The sequence below is a fragment of the Tursiops truncatus genome, chromosome 4, assembly GCF_011762595.2.
Source record: "Tursiops truncatus isolate mTurTru1 chromosome 4, mTurTru1.mat.Y, whole genome shotgun sequence".
Taxonomy (NCBI): Eukaryota; Metazoa; Chordata; class Mammalia; order Artiodactyla; family Delphinidae; genus Tursiops; species Tursiops truncatus.
Genome location: NC_047037.1, coordinates 60,463,547 through 60,476,053, shown reverse-complemented (window position 1 = coordinate 60,476,053; position 12,507 = coordinate 60,463,547). Strand labels below are relative to the sequence as shown.

General features: G+C 36.3%; 1 protein-coding gene across 6 annotated transcripts in view; it reads right to left on the bottom strand.

Annotated features, from left to right (window-relative positions):
• Positions 1–5,426: 5,426 nt before the first annotated feature.
• The window catches only part of KLHL24 (kelch like family member 24), a 39,726-nt gene continuing 32,645 nt past the window's right edge, over positions 5,427–12,507 (bottom strand). For all 6 annotated transcript variants that reach the window (XM_019946292.3, XM_033855534.2, XM_019946289.3 and 3 more), the window contains one exon: positions 5,427–10,554. In XM_019946292.3, the coding sequence (XP_019801851.1) occupies positions 10,354–10,554 (201 nt within the window). In that variant the 3' untranslated portion in view covers positions 5,427–10,353. The remainder of the gene's footprint in view (positions 10,555–12,507) is intronic.

The following is a 12,507-nucleotide window of genomic DNA, read 5'->3' as shown; positions in this document are numbered from 1 at the left end:
AATTTCCTATTCAGATAGTGTTGTTTCAGTCACATGCCAACAAGGAATTTTGATCTTAGGCAAACCACTTAGAAGGCTCTTCCATAGAGATAATGAAGGCCTGAACTAAGGCACTGGTAGGGAGGAGGGAAAGTAAGATGGATGGATAGATAGATAGATCGATTTAGATATAAAGAGGAAGAGTTCCTGGCACAAGGTATGTACTCAATATTTGAATGCATGATTGAATAATGGGAAAAATTACTCTTAGGTTTCAGTCAATTTTGTTGCTATTAACCAGAAAGGAAAATACAAGATGAATCTTTTTGGAGAAAGCTGCTTTTGAGTTTCAGGTTCTAGTAGTCCCATATTGAGGACTCATACAGAAATTTCTAGAAGACATTTGGATATAAGTATCTTGTCTGAACATTTAGATTTAGGATCCATCAAATATAGTCATAACTGGGACCATAGTGGTGGATAAAATTACCCAGGATAATTATCTGCAGGGTAAGAAGAAAGCCTGATGATTGAGGATTTAGGGCAGAGGCAGAGGAAGAGCCCATGAAAGAGAAGGAAAAGGAAAAGGAAAAGTATGGCTATAGACAAGATAGGAAAATGTCATCAGGAGCATCAAATTTGTTAAATAAGATAGGGACTTAGAATTTAACAACAAAGATGTAATTGGAGCTCTTGGCAAATGTGATTTCTGTAGTGGTGTGAGTATGTGAGCCAGATTGCGGTATATTAAGAAGTGAAGCAAAGGAGAGACTTTTAAAAAACAGGGTTTAGCCAGAAAGGAACTTGGGGCTGCAGAAAGGATTTTAAAGATGGGAGAGGCTAGAGTATGTTTAAATGCTATGGGAGGCTTCCCTGGTGGCGCAGTGGTTGAGAGTCCGCCTGCCGATGCAGGGGACGCGGGTTCGTGCCCCGGTCTGGGAAGATCCCACATGCCGCGGAGCGGCTGGGCCCGTGAGCCGTGGCCGCTGAGCCTGCGCGTCCGGAGCCTGTGCTCCGCAACGGGAGAAGCCACAACAGTGAGAGGCCCGCGTACCGCAAAAAAAAAAAAAAAAAAATGCTATGGGAATGTGCTCATAGAGAGGTTGAAAATCAGAGAAGGATGTAGGGGGAAGTCCCTAAGATGCTGGTTGAGTGGGATTCAGAGTTCAGGTGGAGGAGGGACACCTAAATCCTGAAGAAGAGAGACGATAGGAAAGAAGTATAGGAGGAGAGATTCTACTTCATGTCCTTTAAGTCTCTGAAGGAGAAAGCAAGATCAACTGCTGAGAAGAGTGTGGAGTACGCCAGGAGAGTGGCGAGTGAGTTGAAGCCTTGCCAAGAGCATCTTGCCCAATTGAAGTTGGAGATCACACAATTTTAGAGGTATAAATTAGCTGATTTTCTCTACCTGTGTTCAATAGCTTGGGAGTAGGAGCAGAGAAGGGCCAACCACTGGGATGATACACATGGAGGCAGTAGGAGAATAAGTGGAACGGGAGATCAAAAGGGTGAGCAAATTTTGAGTGCTGGTGAGTGTTGGAATGACATTGTGATGATGGAGTGCAGGCTGGAAAGGGATAATGGGTAACCCAGGGGCCTGCATGAAGAGGTGTTAGAAGACTGGAGATCTAGATAAACTCACAAGGAAAATCACAGAATGAGAGAGATGGAAGGAAAGGAAGGCTGTGGCAAAAGACAGAAAGGCTTTGGAGTTTAAGGTTTCATAGGAAAAATAATTCTGGGTGATGAAATGATCCGAGGAATGGCCTTCTGTGTTACTTGGGAGTGAGTGAGAGTGAAGGTCTGTTGACTAGAGGTCAAAACAACGTGAGGCTAGAGCAAAGGGATGGGTCCTATACGCTTAAATGACCCAGGATAATGGCAGAAATCAAAATTAAAGACTATGAGTCAGAGGTAAAAATTTGCTAACAAACAATTTTATGAATGGTAGGTATATGGAAACCACAAGTTGAGAAGTGGAAAATGCAACAAACTAGGACATTAGTGTAATGTTATTTCCATGTGTCAGTAAGCAGCCCTTCCCTGATTGCTATGTATTTCCTCACTCGACAGAAAGCTCTGGAGGGCAGGGCCTGTCTTATTAATCCCATAGCATCTTACCCAGTTCTTGGCAGCAGTCGGAAAGAAGAGACCATACAATCTCTTTACTCTAGAGAGTGCTGATTCTTTATTCCCATTTACACAGTTCTCAGTCCCTGGAATCCTGTAAGTTCCTCTATCATACTATATGTAGAATTTATCTATTCATATGTCTGCTTCTCCCATCATTCTATAAACTTTGAGAACAGGAACTGTCACATTCATTACTGTAATCCCAGAGGAAACATTCTGTCTGATCCACATTAAGGACGCCAGTGTTTTGTCAAATAAATAAATGAATACATAAACGAATGAACCTCTCAGCTGTTAAGAACTACCATTCCTGATTAAGCACCACTGCCAAGTACTGGGCTTTGGTCTCTTCCTTCCCGTTGATGCCAAGCACTGAGTAAGAGTGGAATTAATCTAATAAAACAGGCCCTGCCCACCAGCAGCTTTCTGTCAAGTGAAGGAGCAAGTGAAGGAGAGGGAAAGAAGCAAGTGAAGGAGAGGGAAAGAAGCAAGTGAAGGAGAGGGAAAGAAGGTTGGATAGAAGCATCTTACATTGCCATGTAGTCTAATGAAGGTTGCACAAAGCAGAAGGGGAGTCCTGGAGCCCAAATCCACCATCAGAAGGAACATGTGTGCCTTAGTATTCCTGTTACAAGTCACTGGCTGAAAGCAGCTGGTAGGAGGTGTGTGGGCTCAGCACAAATGCAACATGGATTTCAAAGCCAGCAGCTGGGGCATTATTTGGTCAATTATGCTCTCTGTGGTTGGAGGCTAGTCAGGCCCATTTCCATAGCTGTCACACCATGCTAGAAAGCTTCTTGGAGTGTTGCTTTCTGTTTTGTTTCACCTCCTCTGTTTACTCACCTGCAGACACTGAATTCCTATAAAGCCTTACTATCTTTGGTATCATCCACCACATCTCAGTAGGAGTGTGTTAAGAAAGTAAATATGATCTTTTAAAAATCCTCTTTCCTCCTTTATCACACAACCGTGTTTTTCTCTAAATAAAAAGATATGAGTATTCAAAGCCTTGACTCTTTGGACCGATTGGCACTTTGGTTGTACTACATATGCATTGATTATTGTTTATCAAACTATGACTCAAAAATCCTGTTTTGGGGCTTCCCTGGTGGCGCAGTGGTTGAGAGTCCGCCTGCCGATGCAGGGGACACGGGTTCGTGCCCCGGTCCGGTTAGATCCCACATGCCGCGGAGCGGCTGGGCCCGTGAGCCATGGCCGCTGAGCCTGTGCGTCCGGAGCCTGTGCTCCGCAGCGGGAGAGGCCACAACAGTGAGAGGACCGCGTATCGCAAAAAAAAAAAAAAAAAAATCCTGTTTTAAGGTATATAACCTCTTGTATAAAAAACAGAATTGGTGGTTTTATTCACTAAAACATTAAGCACCTCTGTGCTGAACATGCCATTCAAACATAAACATGAACATGTGACTTATGAGTCTTAATTTATAGAGGTGACTGGGTGATAACACGGAGCAGTCAGTGCCATTGAAAGAAAAGTTTAGTGTTACAGTTCTCCTAGAAACAAGAGGCGCAGTGTGTCACACAGGGCCACAGGGGAAGCACCAGTGTCAGTCAGGAGGCAGAAAGAAATGAGGGGGAAGCATAGGACAGAGCCTTTACTGGGGTTTCCATGGGTAAGTCAAGGCATAGCAGGGTAAGCAGTTTAGGGTTGGCTAGTTTGAATAATCCCAGCTGGTTTGGTGACACAAGGGGTGGTTCTTAGCAGTCTGGTACCTGGCCCTAGGGTGATTTAGGGCACGGGAAATGTTGGTTTGGTGTGTGAGAGTTAAGGAGGCGGCTGGAGTTTTGGACAGGAGATTGGTTGGTTTATATATGAAAGCTGGGCTCACTGACAAGCTGTTTACTGCCTCTAGGAATTAGCCAGTCCTGGGAGGAGCAGTCTCTCCCCAGCCAGCAAGGTCCGCCAAAGATGTCAAAACATCATATAAAAAATATAAAAGACCCCAACATAATTAGGAGGAAATCATGCCTTTTGATTTTCTCAGTCTCCATTAACAGTTAATGAATAGCAGAGAGGCAGAAGGCAGGTTTAGCCCATTTTTCCCCCTCATTCTGTTAAGAGCACAGGTTATTTTTTGAAGAGAAAATTTAAATTATATGAGGCTTCTATTCTCTACCCATTGCTCATGGTTTTCCAATTATAAGCTAACAAATGCTTTTAATTCTTTCAACTCCTTCCCTGACTTTGCATACTGCATTTTTGTCCTGAAGACAAAATGCATAGAAAAGGAATCAACATTTATATTCTCCTCTTCTGTGCCAGAACTCTGTTCACTCTTCAACATACATCCCATTATCCAACAAGCCTGTAAAGTGAGTATTACGACTGCATTTCCTAGAATAAGCAAAGTATGGCTCAGAGAGGTGAAACGGCTTTATGGCAGAGCACAGGTTGGAATCAGAGCCGATGAAGCCTATCCACTTTCCAGGTGTGGCTACAGAGGAATTAAGTGAAATGAAAACAGCTTTAACATTTATTACTTAAGACACATTCTAACTTGCCATTTTATTTTGATGGCACAATATAAAAACTAAGCATAACAAGCTAAAGCATTGCTTGCACTTCTTCTTCTTTTTTTTTTTTTTTTTTGCGGTACGTGGGCCTCTCACTGTTGTGGCCTCTCCCGTTGCGGAGCACAGGCTCTGGACGCACAGGCTCAGCAGCCATGGCTCACGGGCCCAGCCGCTCCGCGGCATGTGGGATCTTCCCGGACCGGGGCACGAATCCGCGTCCCCTGCATCGGCAGGCGGACTCTCAACCACTGCGCCACCAGGGAAGCCCCTGCTTACACTTCTGTAACATATCTTTTCAAGATTTTACTTTTGCTAATGTAAAATCAGACATTGCCTCTGCAGTAAATAATGTGCCCTCTTCGACACCTGCAATAAAATTTCTTAAGTTCTTTACTCTAGATATTACTATAAGGGTATTTTTGAGAGCCAAATCAAAAGAACACTACAGTGCAAATGTTATGGATCACTTTCATAATTAAAAATTAAAATCATAATAAAAAAATTCTGAATAGTAACACTTACATGTGGTTCACACTAAAAAACTGATTATGTGCATATTTATATAAATTACACACAATTCTATAGGAGTATGCAGTGAAATTGCCTTTTTACTTGTCCCTAAGCCACCAATTCCTCATACACACCAATGTTTTTAGCTTTTTGTTTAGCCTTCTAGTTACTTTGTGAACACACTAGTAAATACATATATTAACTTGTAATTTCCCCCACTCCTTTTTCAAACAACCACTTGAATATATTTAAGGTAAGACAAAACAACGAGCTTTTGGTAAATAAAATTTAATACAACCATAGTCAAGTAATAATGGTTAAAAGACATTTTTTATTAGATAGAACTTTTTAAAAATTAAAGACAACTATGCACAAAGTATATTTAAACAAGACATATAAGTATTAGTGTGCTGCAACTAAATTGAAAACAAAGAAATACAAAGTTTTTTTTTTTTCCCCCACTGTGAAGACTCTGGAGCATCTGAAAGCAAAAGACACTTGGCTGCCACAAGTCTGTACAAGCTGTAAAGCACATTATGCTTTTGTTCAACTCTATAATCGTGTTGTCTTAGATAGCTCCAGAAACTCTCAACAAGATTTAAATTAAGAAACCATGGGGAGGGGTGTTGGAGAAAGAAAGACTAAGAACTTTTTCAGGAAAGATAAATGAAAGAGCCTGTAGAAGGAAAAACAAAAGAAACAAAACAGTACATAAGAATGAAACAAAAATAAGTAGACTTACTTTTTTGACTTTAGATGCAGATATTGCAAATGATGTTTACAAGGGTTTAATCAACCTAAGATAGATGTTTTTCTTAATATCTTAAAAAGCACCTTGCATCAAACAAAAAAAGTCCCCCCAATATAATAAAACTCCAAACACCCAACAACCTTTCTTAACATTTTCTTTCAAGCAACCACAAGGCTGGTGCTCATTAAAGAATTCAAGAAGGGAAATTCACTCTATAGGAAACAAGTATGAAACTTATCTAAGGTAAGCTTTATTTAGATTGAAAGAAAAGTTGAAATAGCACTAGAGAACTTAAGGCATATAAACAAATTCAGATGCAGTTATTTTGAAAACATTAAAACAAATTCTTTTCTTTGGGACAATACATAAAATAAGTTATAACTACTGGTATTCAAAACATTTTTTAATGATGATCTTTAGCACTACAAAAATTTAATATCTAAGGCAATCACACAAATGTAAAACACTCATAAAAAACATTTAAAAAAAGTCTGAAGTATGTTGAAACTGTCTCTGGAATTATCAATTCACACTCCTGGTCAAGTGGTTTCTGATGACTAGCATTAGATGTGACAGTAAGTATAACTAGCTAGTCAAACCTACTGCCTTAAAGGCCAACCAAATTGCCCCATTCTGGTTTCTTGGTATGGTGAATTTATTTAACTAAAAGGAATAATGGGGTGAGGTGATATAAACCTGGTTTTCAATATAATGCACAAGAAATTCTAAGAAAGGCCAAAATTATGTTGAGGTTAACTGGTGTCTTTGAGTTTAGGAAAATAAAGGCAGTCCACAGGAAGCCTTTAAGAGACGTTATCTTATCACTTGGCACCACATAAAGAGCAATCTCTTCTCTTTGAAAATACAGTCTGGAGTAGAAGATATCTTTTCCACATATAAATCTCAAGAAACAAAAGGCACACACTGATGATTCAACCCTCTCTTTTCATGTATGGGTTCTCACAGCATTTCTTTTTAAAAAATCTATTGCCATATCCACACAACAGGAAAAAAAAATACACCTGGTTTGTACACTGACAAAAGTAGTATAATTGAACCTTTATATTTTCCTGAGTTTCATTTCAAAAGGGTATGACAGTAGAGATACATAAACAATTCATATTCACTAAGAGAAAATGTATCAGTCCACAAAACATTTTCATCTTTCTAAATATAAAAAAAATGAATGTTTAACCACCGCCATGTGTGAAGCCCCTTTACCAAACTGAATTTACTCTAGAATCATGAACTGCAAGTTACTTAGATATGGCACTTTAAACACTCCAATTAGGCAAAAATGACAAGTTAATACCCTCCCTGAGTATTTACATCATTTTTTTGTTAACACCTGGTTTAAATGGAGTAAATACCTATATTTCAGTCATCTAGGGGAAAAAAAAAGGTTACTGAAGATACAATAGGCTACCATTTCATACCTGTGCAGTAAAGTCAGTGGGAAGATTAGAGTAGAAAAGGAAGAAGGCCTTTTTGTTGTAAAAACTAGACCACTTTATAGCTCATTCACATATAGGAACACATGAAAAATGATTAAAGTTCATGGAGAAAAAACTGTACATTTCTGTTGACCCACAAAAAATACTTTTGAATTCCTTCCCCACTGAGGTATATCAATGGCTAGGTTTAGCAAACTTGTATCTCCCGTCAATTTGTTTTCTGATCTGGTAAAACTGTATGCATTATATAGATTCTGACTGTATATGAGTCATCATACTAATATTCATCATGTACTTTCATATGTAACAAAGTATTCTAGAAATGCCCAAATTAAAAAAATATACTTCTGGAATTGAATTTAATAAGATCAACTAATTTTTACTTTATGTGCCTTTTTCTGATCAGAAACTGATAAAATTCTTGATGTCTGTATGTATGTGTGTAGATGAGCATACCATCTATCTACATATATACACACATGTATTGAATATATACATACACACTAACCCAAAGGCTTATACGAGCATCACCCACCAAAAGAAAATATGTCAACTATGTGATGAGAGCATGAATATAATCTGATACCATTTTGGTTGATAAATCTCTTTTGATATACTAATTATACCCTAAAATTCTTTATTACTTTATCAATGCTAACATCATTATTTATCAAAAATCAGTAAATGAAAATAAATAATTTAAGAAAATTAAAGTATCAGTTGGGTAACTTTAAAAATTGTTACTTTAATTTCATAGGATTCAAACTAAGTTCTTGGTGGCTACTTAATTTATGTAGTTTTAAATTATGTAGAGAAAAAAATTAAGCAATATTGGCATGAGGTCCATGTTTAAACAAATTCTGTTTTATAGGATTTCCAATTTACTACAACAGACACCTGAACATTAAAAATAAATGTATAACAAAATACAAGTAAATAGTTAATACTTTTATAATAGACGAAAGTACTAAAATACAGGTTATGTTGAGAAAGTCTTCTTTGTGTGAAGTGTCTATTTATGGATGGGCATGATCTTACAAATACACATGAAAATAACAAGTATCATTTGTATAATTCTCAGCATTTACAAAACACTTTTCTCATATACCACAGAGAATTTCTGAACTAAATAGGTTCCATTATCTACAAAAGGTATGATGCAGAAGTAGAAGTTTACTCTAAAATTAAAACAAGTATCCCAATTGTATCTACTACTGTCTTTCAACTAAAATGGTAGAAAAGTGGTTTCTGAATTGCTCTGATAATTATCACAAAAAGGCATACATCATTTCAAATTATGATCTGAAAAATAAAAATTCCTTAAAGATTTGTTAAGTGTTTTAGAGTTTTCCTCAGAATTCAGACTCCAGCTAGGCATTAAAAGTTGACTCTGTATAGGTTTATTTCAAATCTTTGCATCATTCTAAAATGAGAAAGAAAGAGTAGTTTATCAATGTTAGGTTTTTGATTACTACCTTGTTTTTAACAGAAATCTGGTGACACTATAATCACATATTTGCATCATTTCTCCTATGGCAAATATATAATTATGATGTGAGACAACAATAGTGCCTGGGGAAGTCGAAATATAGCAGGCTACCTGAACATCCCTAAAATGTTCTAAATTATATCTGTCCACCCAGGAATATCAATAATCACGTACACTATAGTTCCTGCCATTTCATTTGCCTTAGAAAAAGTTTTACACTCTTCTCTGAAAACCAGTAAGCTTTATAAACTGGAGTTGAAACATCTAGACAAAGGCAATTTGATGTAGAGAAGCTTGAGAATATTGATCACTATTTTACACAATGGGTACCAAATGAAAGATTTATCTTAGAAGACTGCAACTACTGCTGTTAGTTTCTTCAGATAGCTAATTTTAAAAGAAATATGGACCCACTGAGACAGGTGGTCCCTGCTTTATCCTTTAAGGGCAGCTTAACAGTAGAGACTCCCAGGATTTTTAGCTGTTCACAAGAAAGTAGGATAACCAGGAAGAGGTCCTCACCCAAAGCACCATAGTAATGAGGTCAAACCCTACTGGGCTACGGAGAAAATCTGTCCCTGTTTTTCACAAGATAATATTGCAAAGTGGATTTCAACTCTTCTGCCATGTTCAAGAAAAGGCGCATCCCTTAGAGGATTTAGAGATGATATATAAATACTTTTGAGAGCCACAGTGGGTCATTTTCCCTTCAATGGTCTTAGATGATTTTTTCTTAGGAACTAACATGTAATTTTAATCTCCATTTTAAGGGCACTTGCTTTTGTATCTCCTCCCCCCAAAATACCTTTAATATAAGAAAATAATTCTAAGAATGAAGTCATAATAATTCAGTATTTTATGATACTCAGATTGTCATCATTACACTTTTATCAATTACAGAAAAAAACCCACAATAAAATTAATCAACTTGGATGTATTTTTTAGTGACAAAGATTTTTAAAACTGGTTTTTCTACCTTAGAATGATTCTAAGTATTCTAAGCATTATATGAGTCAAACTAAATGAAAACTTGCCATGCAATTTTATATATATATATGTATGTGTGTATATATATATATATATACACACATACATATATATATATACACACACACACACACACATATGTGACAAAGTAAGGAATATACAGTCTTGCAGATAAACATACATAAATGAAGAAACCATCACAAATTCCTAAAAGGTATGCAGGCAGACATTATTTCCTACTCCACATAGGTTTCTTACAAATACTCACAAAGGTACACTCTCAAAGCCCAAGCAAAGACCACTATTACCTTCAACAACAACAAATTTTTTTTTCCCAATTACAGAAAAGCCTTTATTACAGTTTGAAAGATTGATATTTTGGGAAGAAAGGCATGACAATTATTATTTTTACTTTTCTGTGCATATTGCAAAAAGGAGATATGTCAAGTTCCCACTCTGGAGTTTTTAAAACCTCTCATCTTGGATTGCTGTGGCTTCTTGGGTGAGGTATCCTGGTTTTAGAGCTTAAAGCATTTCTCATTGTATCTATGAATAGTCACACATCCATGATAGGACACTGGCCTGGGCATTGCAGCTACCCCTGTGATGATACTTGTTGCAGGATCATAACAGAGAATAGTGTCTGTGGCTTCTCCATTTTCCCGTCTTCCACCCAGGATATATATTTTACCATTACATACAGACATACCACAGTTTTCCTGTTCAACCAAATTAAAAAAAAAAAAATTAACTGTTGACAGTAAGGGATTTGGCAGCAAACTGAAAAGTAAAATAAGACATGCTTTAACAAGTCAAAAAAGGAGACATGAAATAATAAGCTCCCTTTTGCCCAACTCCTATGTGTGAATACTAGGTAAATTTGCATGGGTGAAGGGAGTGTTAAGATAGAATACATGTCACTAATTGGGGTCAAGATATGGGAGGTGAAGTGGGGGTGGTGGACTGAGAGAAGGGTTTTAGTTAACTTAATGGTAGTTGAATGAAAACATCCTTGAAGACTTGCTTCTCCTATTACAGGAAGGTCCTTTATTATAGAAAGTGGCTATTACATGATCAAAGGGTAGGAACATTATTCATTATAGGGGATTACCCACAAGTTGAAAGAATGAATGAGAGTTATAACCAAATTAAAGAAGCACTGTTATTAGGGGCCTTGGATGGGGCACAGAAACTCCCCAGATAACATTTTATAGTTAACTTTCCATGCAATGAGACTCTTAGCTAAATTTTACTCTTCTCTGTCAGTAATACAATTATTATATAAAACAAATACTCTTGCAAGGATAAGAGTGATTCTTCAAAGAAAGAAATTATACTAAAATTGTCTCACTATTGCATGAATCTGGTTATGCTGCAGGTCAATTATTCTTCCATTTAAATTTCACTTTAATTCAGAAAGTTATTGTATATTATTATCCTGTTTCCACATAACCAACAATGAGATGGGTTCTACCAGTGAGTACAATAAACATTTTTACTTGATCAGATTTGCTATATATAAATTTCACTCTTGTAGAAAAAATTAAATCTTGGTGGATTTCTATAATAGAGGATAGTATCTTTGGGTCTAGAAGAATTAGTGAATATTTTAAAATGTCTACATTAGAGTTTATATATTATATATAATATATATTATATATAATAATATATATTATATATAATATATATATATTATATATTGACTTGGGGCCCATATATATATATATATATATATTATATATTGACTTGGGACCCATTATCATCAGTGAATGACAAACTTTTATGTAGAATACCACCCATGAATTGTACCAATTATGTACCAGACTATAACATTTTCCATCGAAAGCACAATGAGCTCTTTCTATAAATTCTGAAAGTTCTGAACACAATAAAAGACAACATCCTTAGTTTTCAAGTACAAGCTGGCTTGCACTATTGAACTTTACAGTCACTTTGATGATGATTCTTAAACTATATAATTATAGGATCTATCTTGTTATTAACATCATTTCATAAATAGTGCTCAGAATTAAATGAAGCAAGCAACCTTCAGAACAGATATTCATTCATATCAGGAAATTACTTGCATAGTAGTTTATTTCACTCTATGAGAGTCTCAAGGGTAATGGCAGCTAGTAAGAAAAATAATTCATCAATACATGAAGTTTTAATGTTATTTTTCATGACTTAAATGAAACACAATCTTAATATTGTAAAATATACCCCTCTCCTTAATTATTATTTTTTATAATGCTTAATGCTTAAATGTTAAAACGCCAATAAAGAAAAAGAATCAGATTTCTTTTCAATTATTATTCTAAACTTTAACGACATTTTAAATACCTAATCCGCTGAAGAAGGGTAAAAAAAAAAATCTTCGTCAGTAAAAAAAAAAAAGTTCCTGATGAAAGTTAAAAAGCAAAATATGTTTAAAATAGCAAGTTGTGGAATTTAGGAATTATGCAAAGTCAAAAGGCATGGAAATGGCGAGGTAAAAACAGAGAAAAAGGCTGGGTCCATTAGGACTGGGAAAAAAAAGCTCATTTTTTCAGTTCTTTTTTTGTCATTCAACATTCTAAGCATTTAAAAACACCACAACCTTTGACTCAAATAGCTGTCTACCATGAAATTACAGTTGATTTATCATTTTTCATTTGATTAGTATTAAAAGG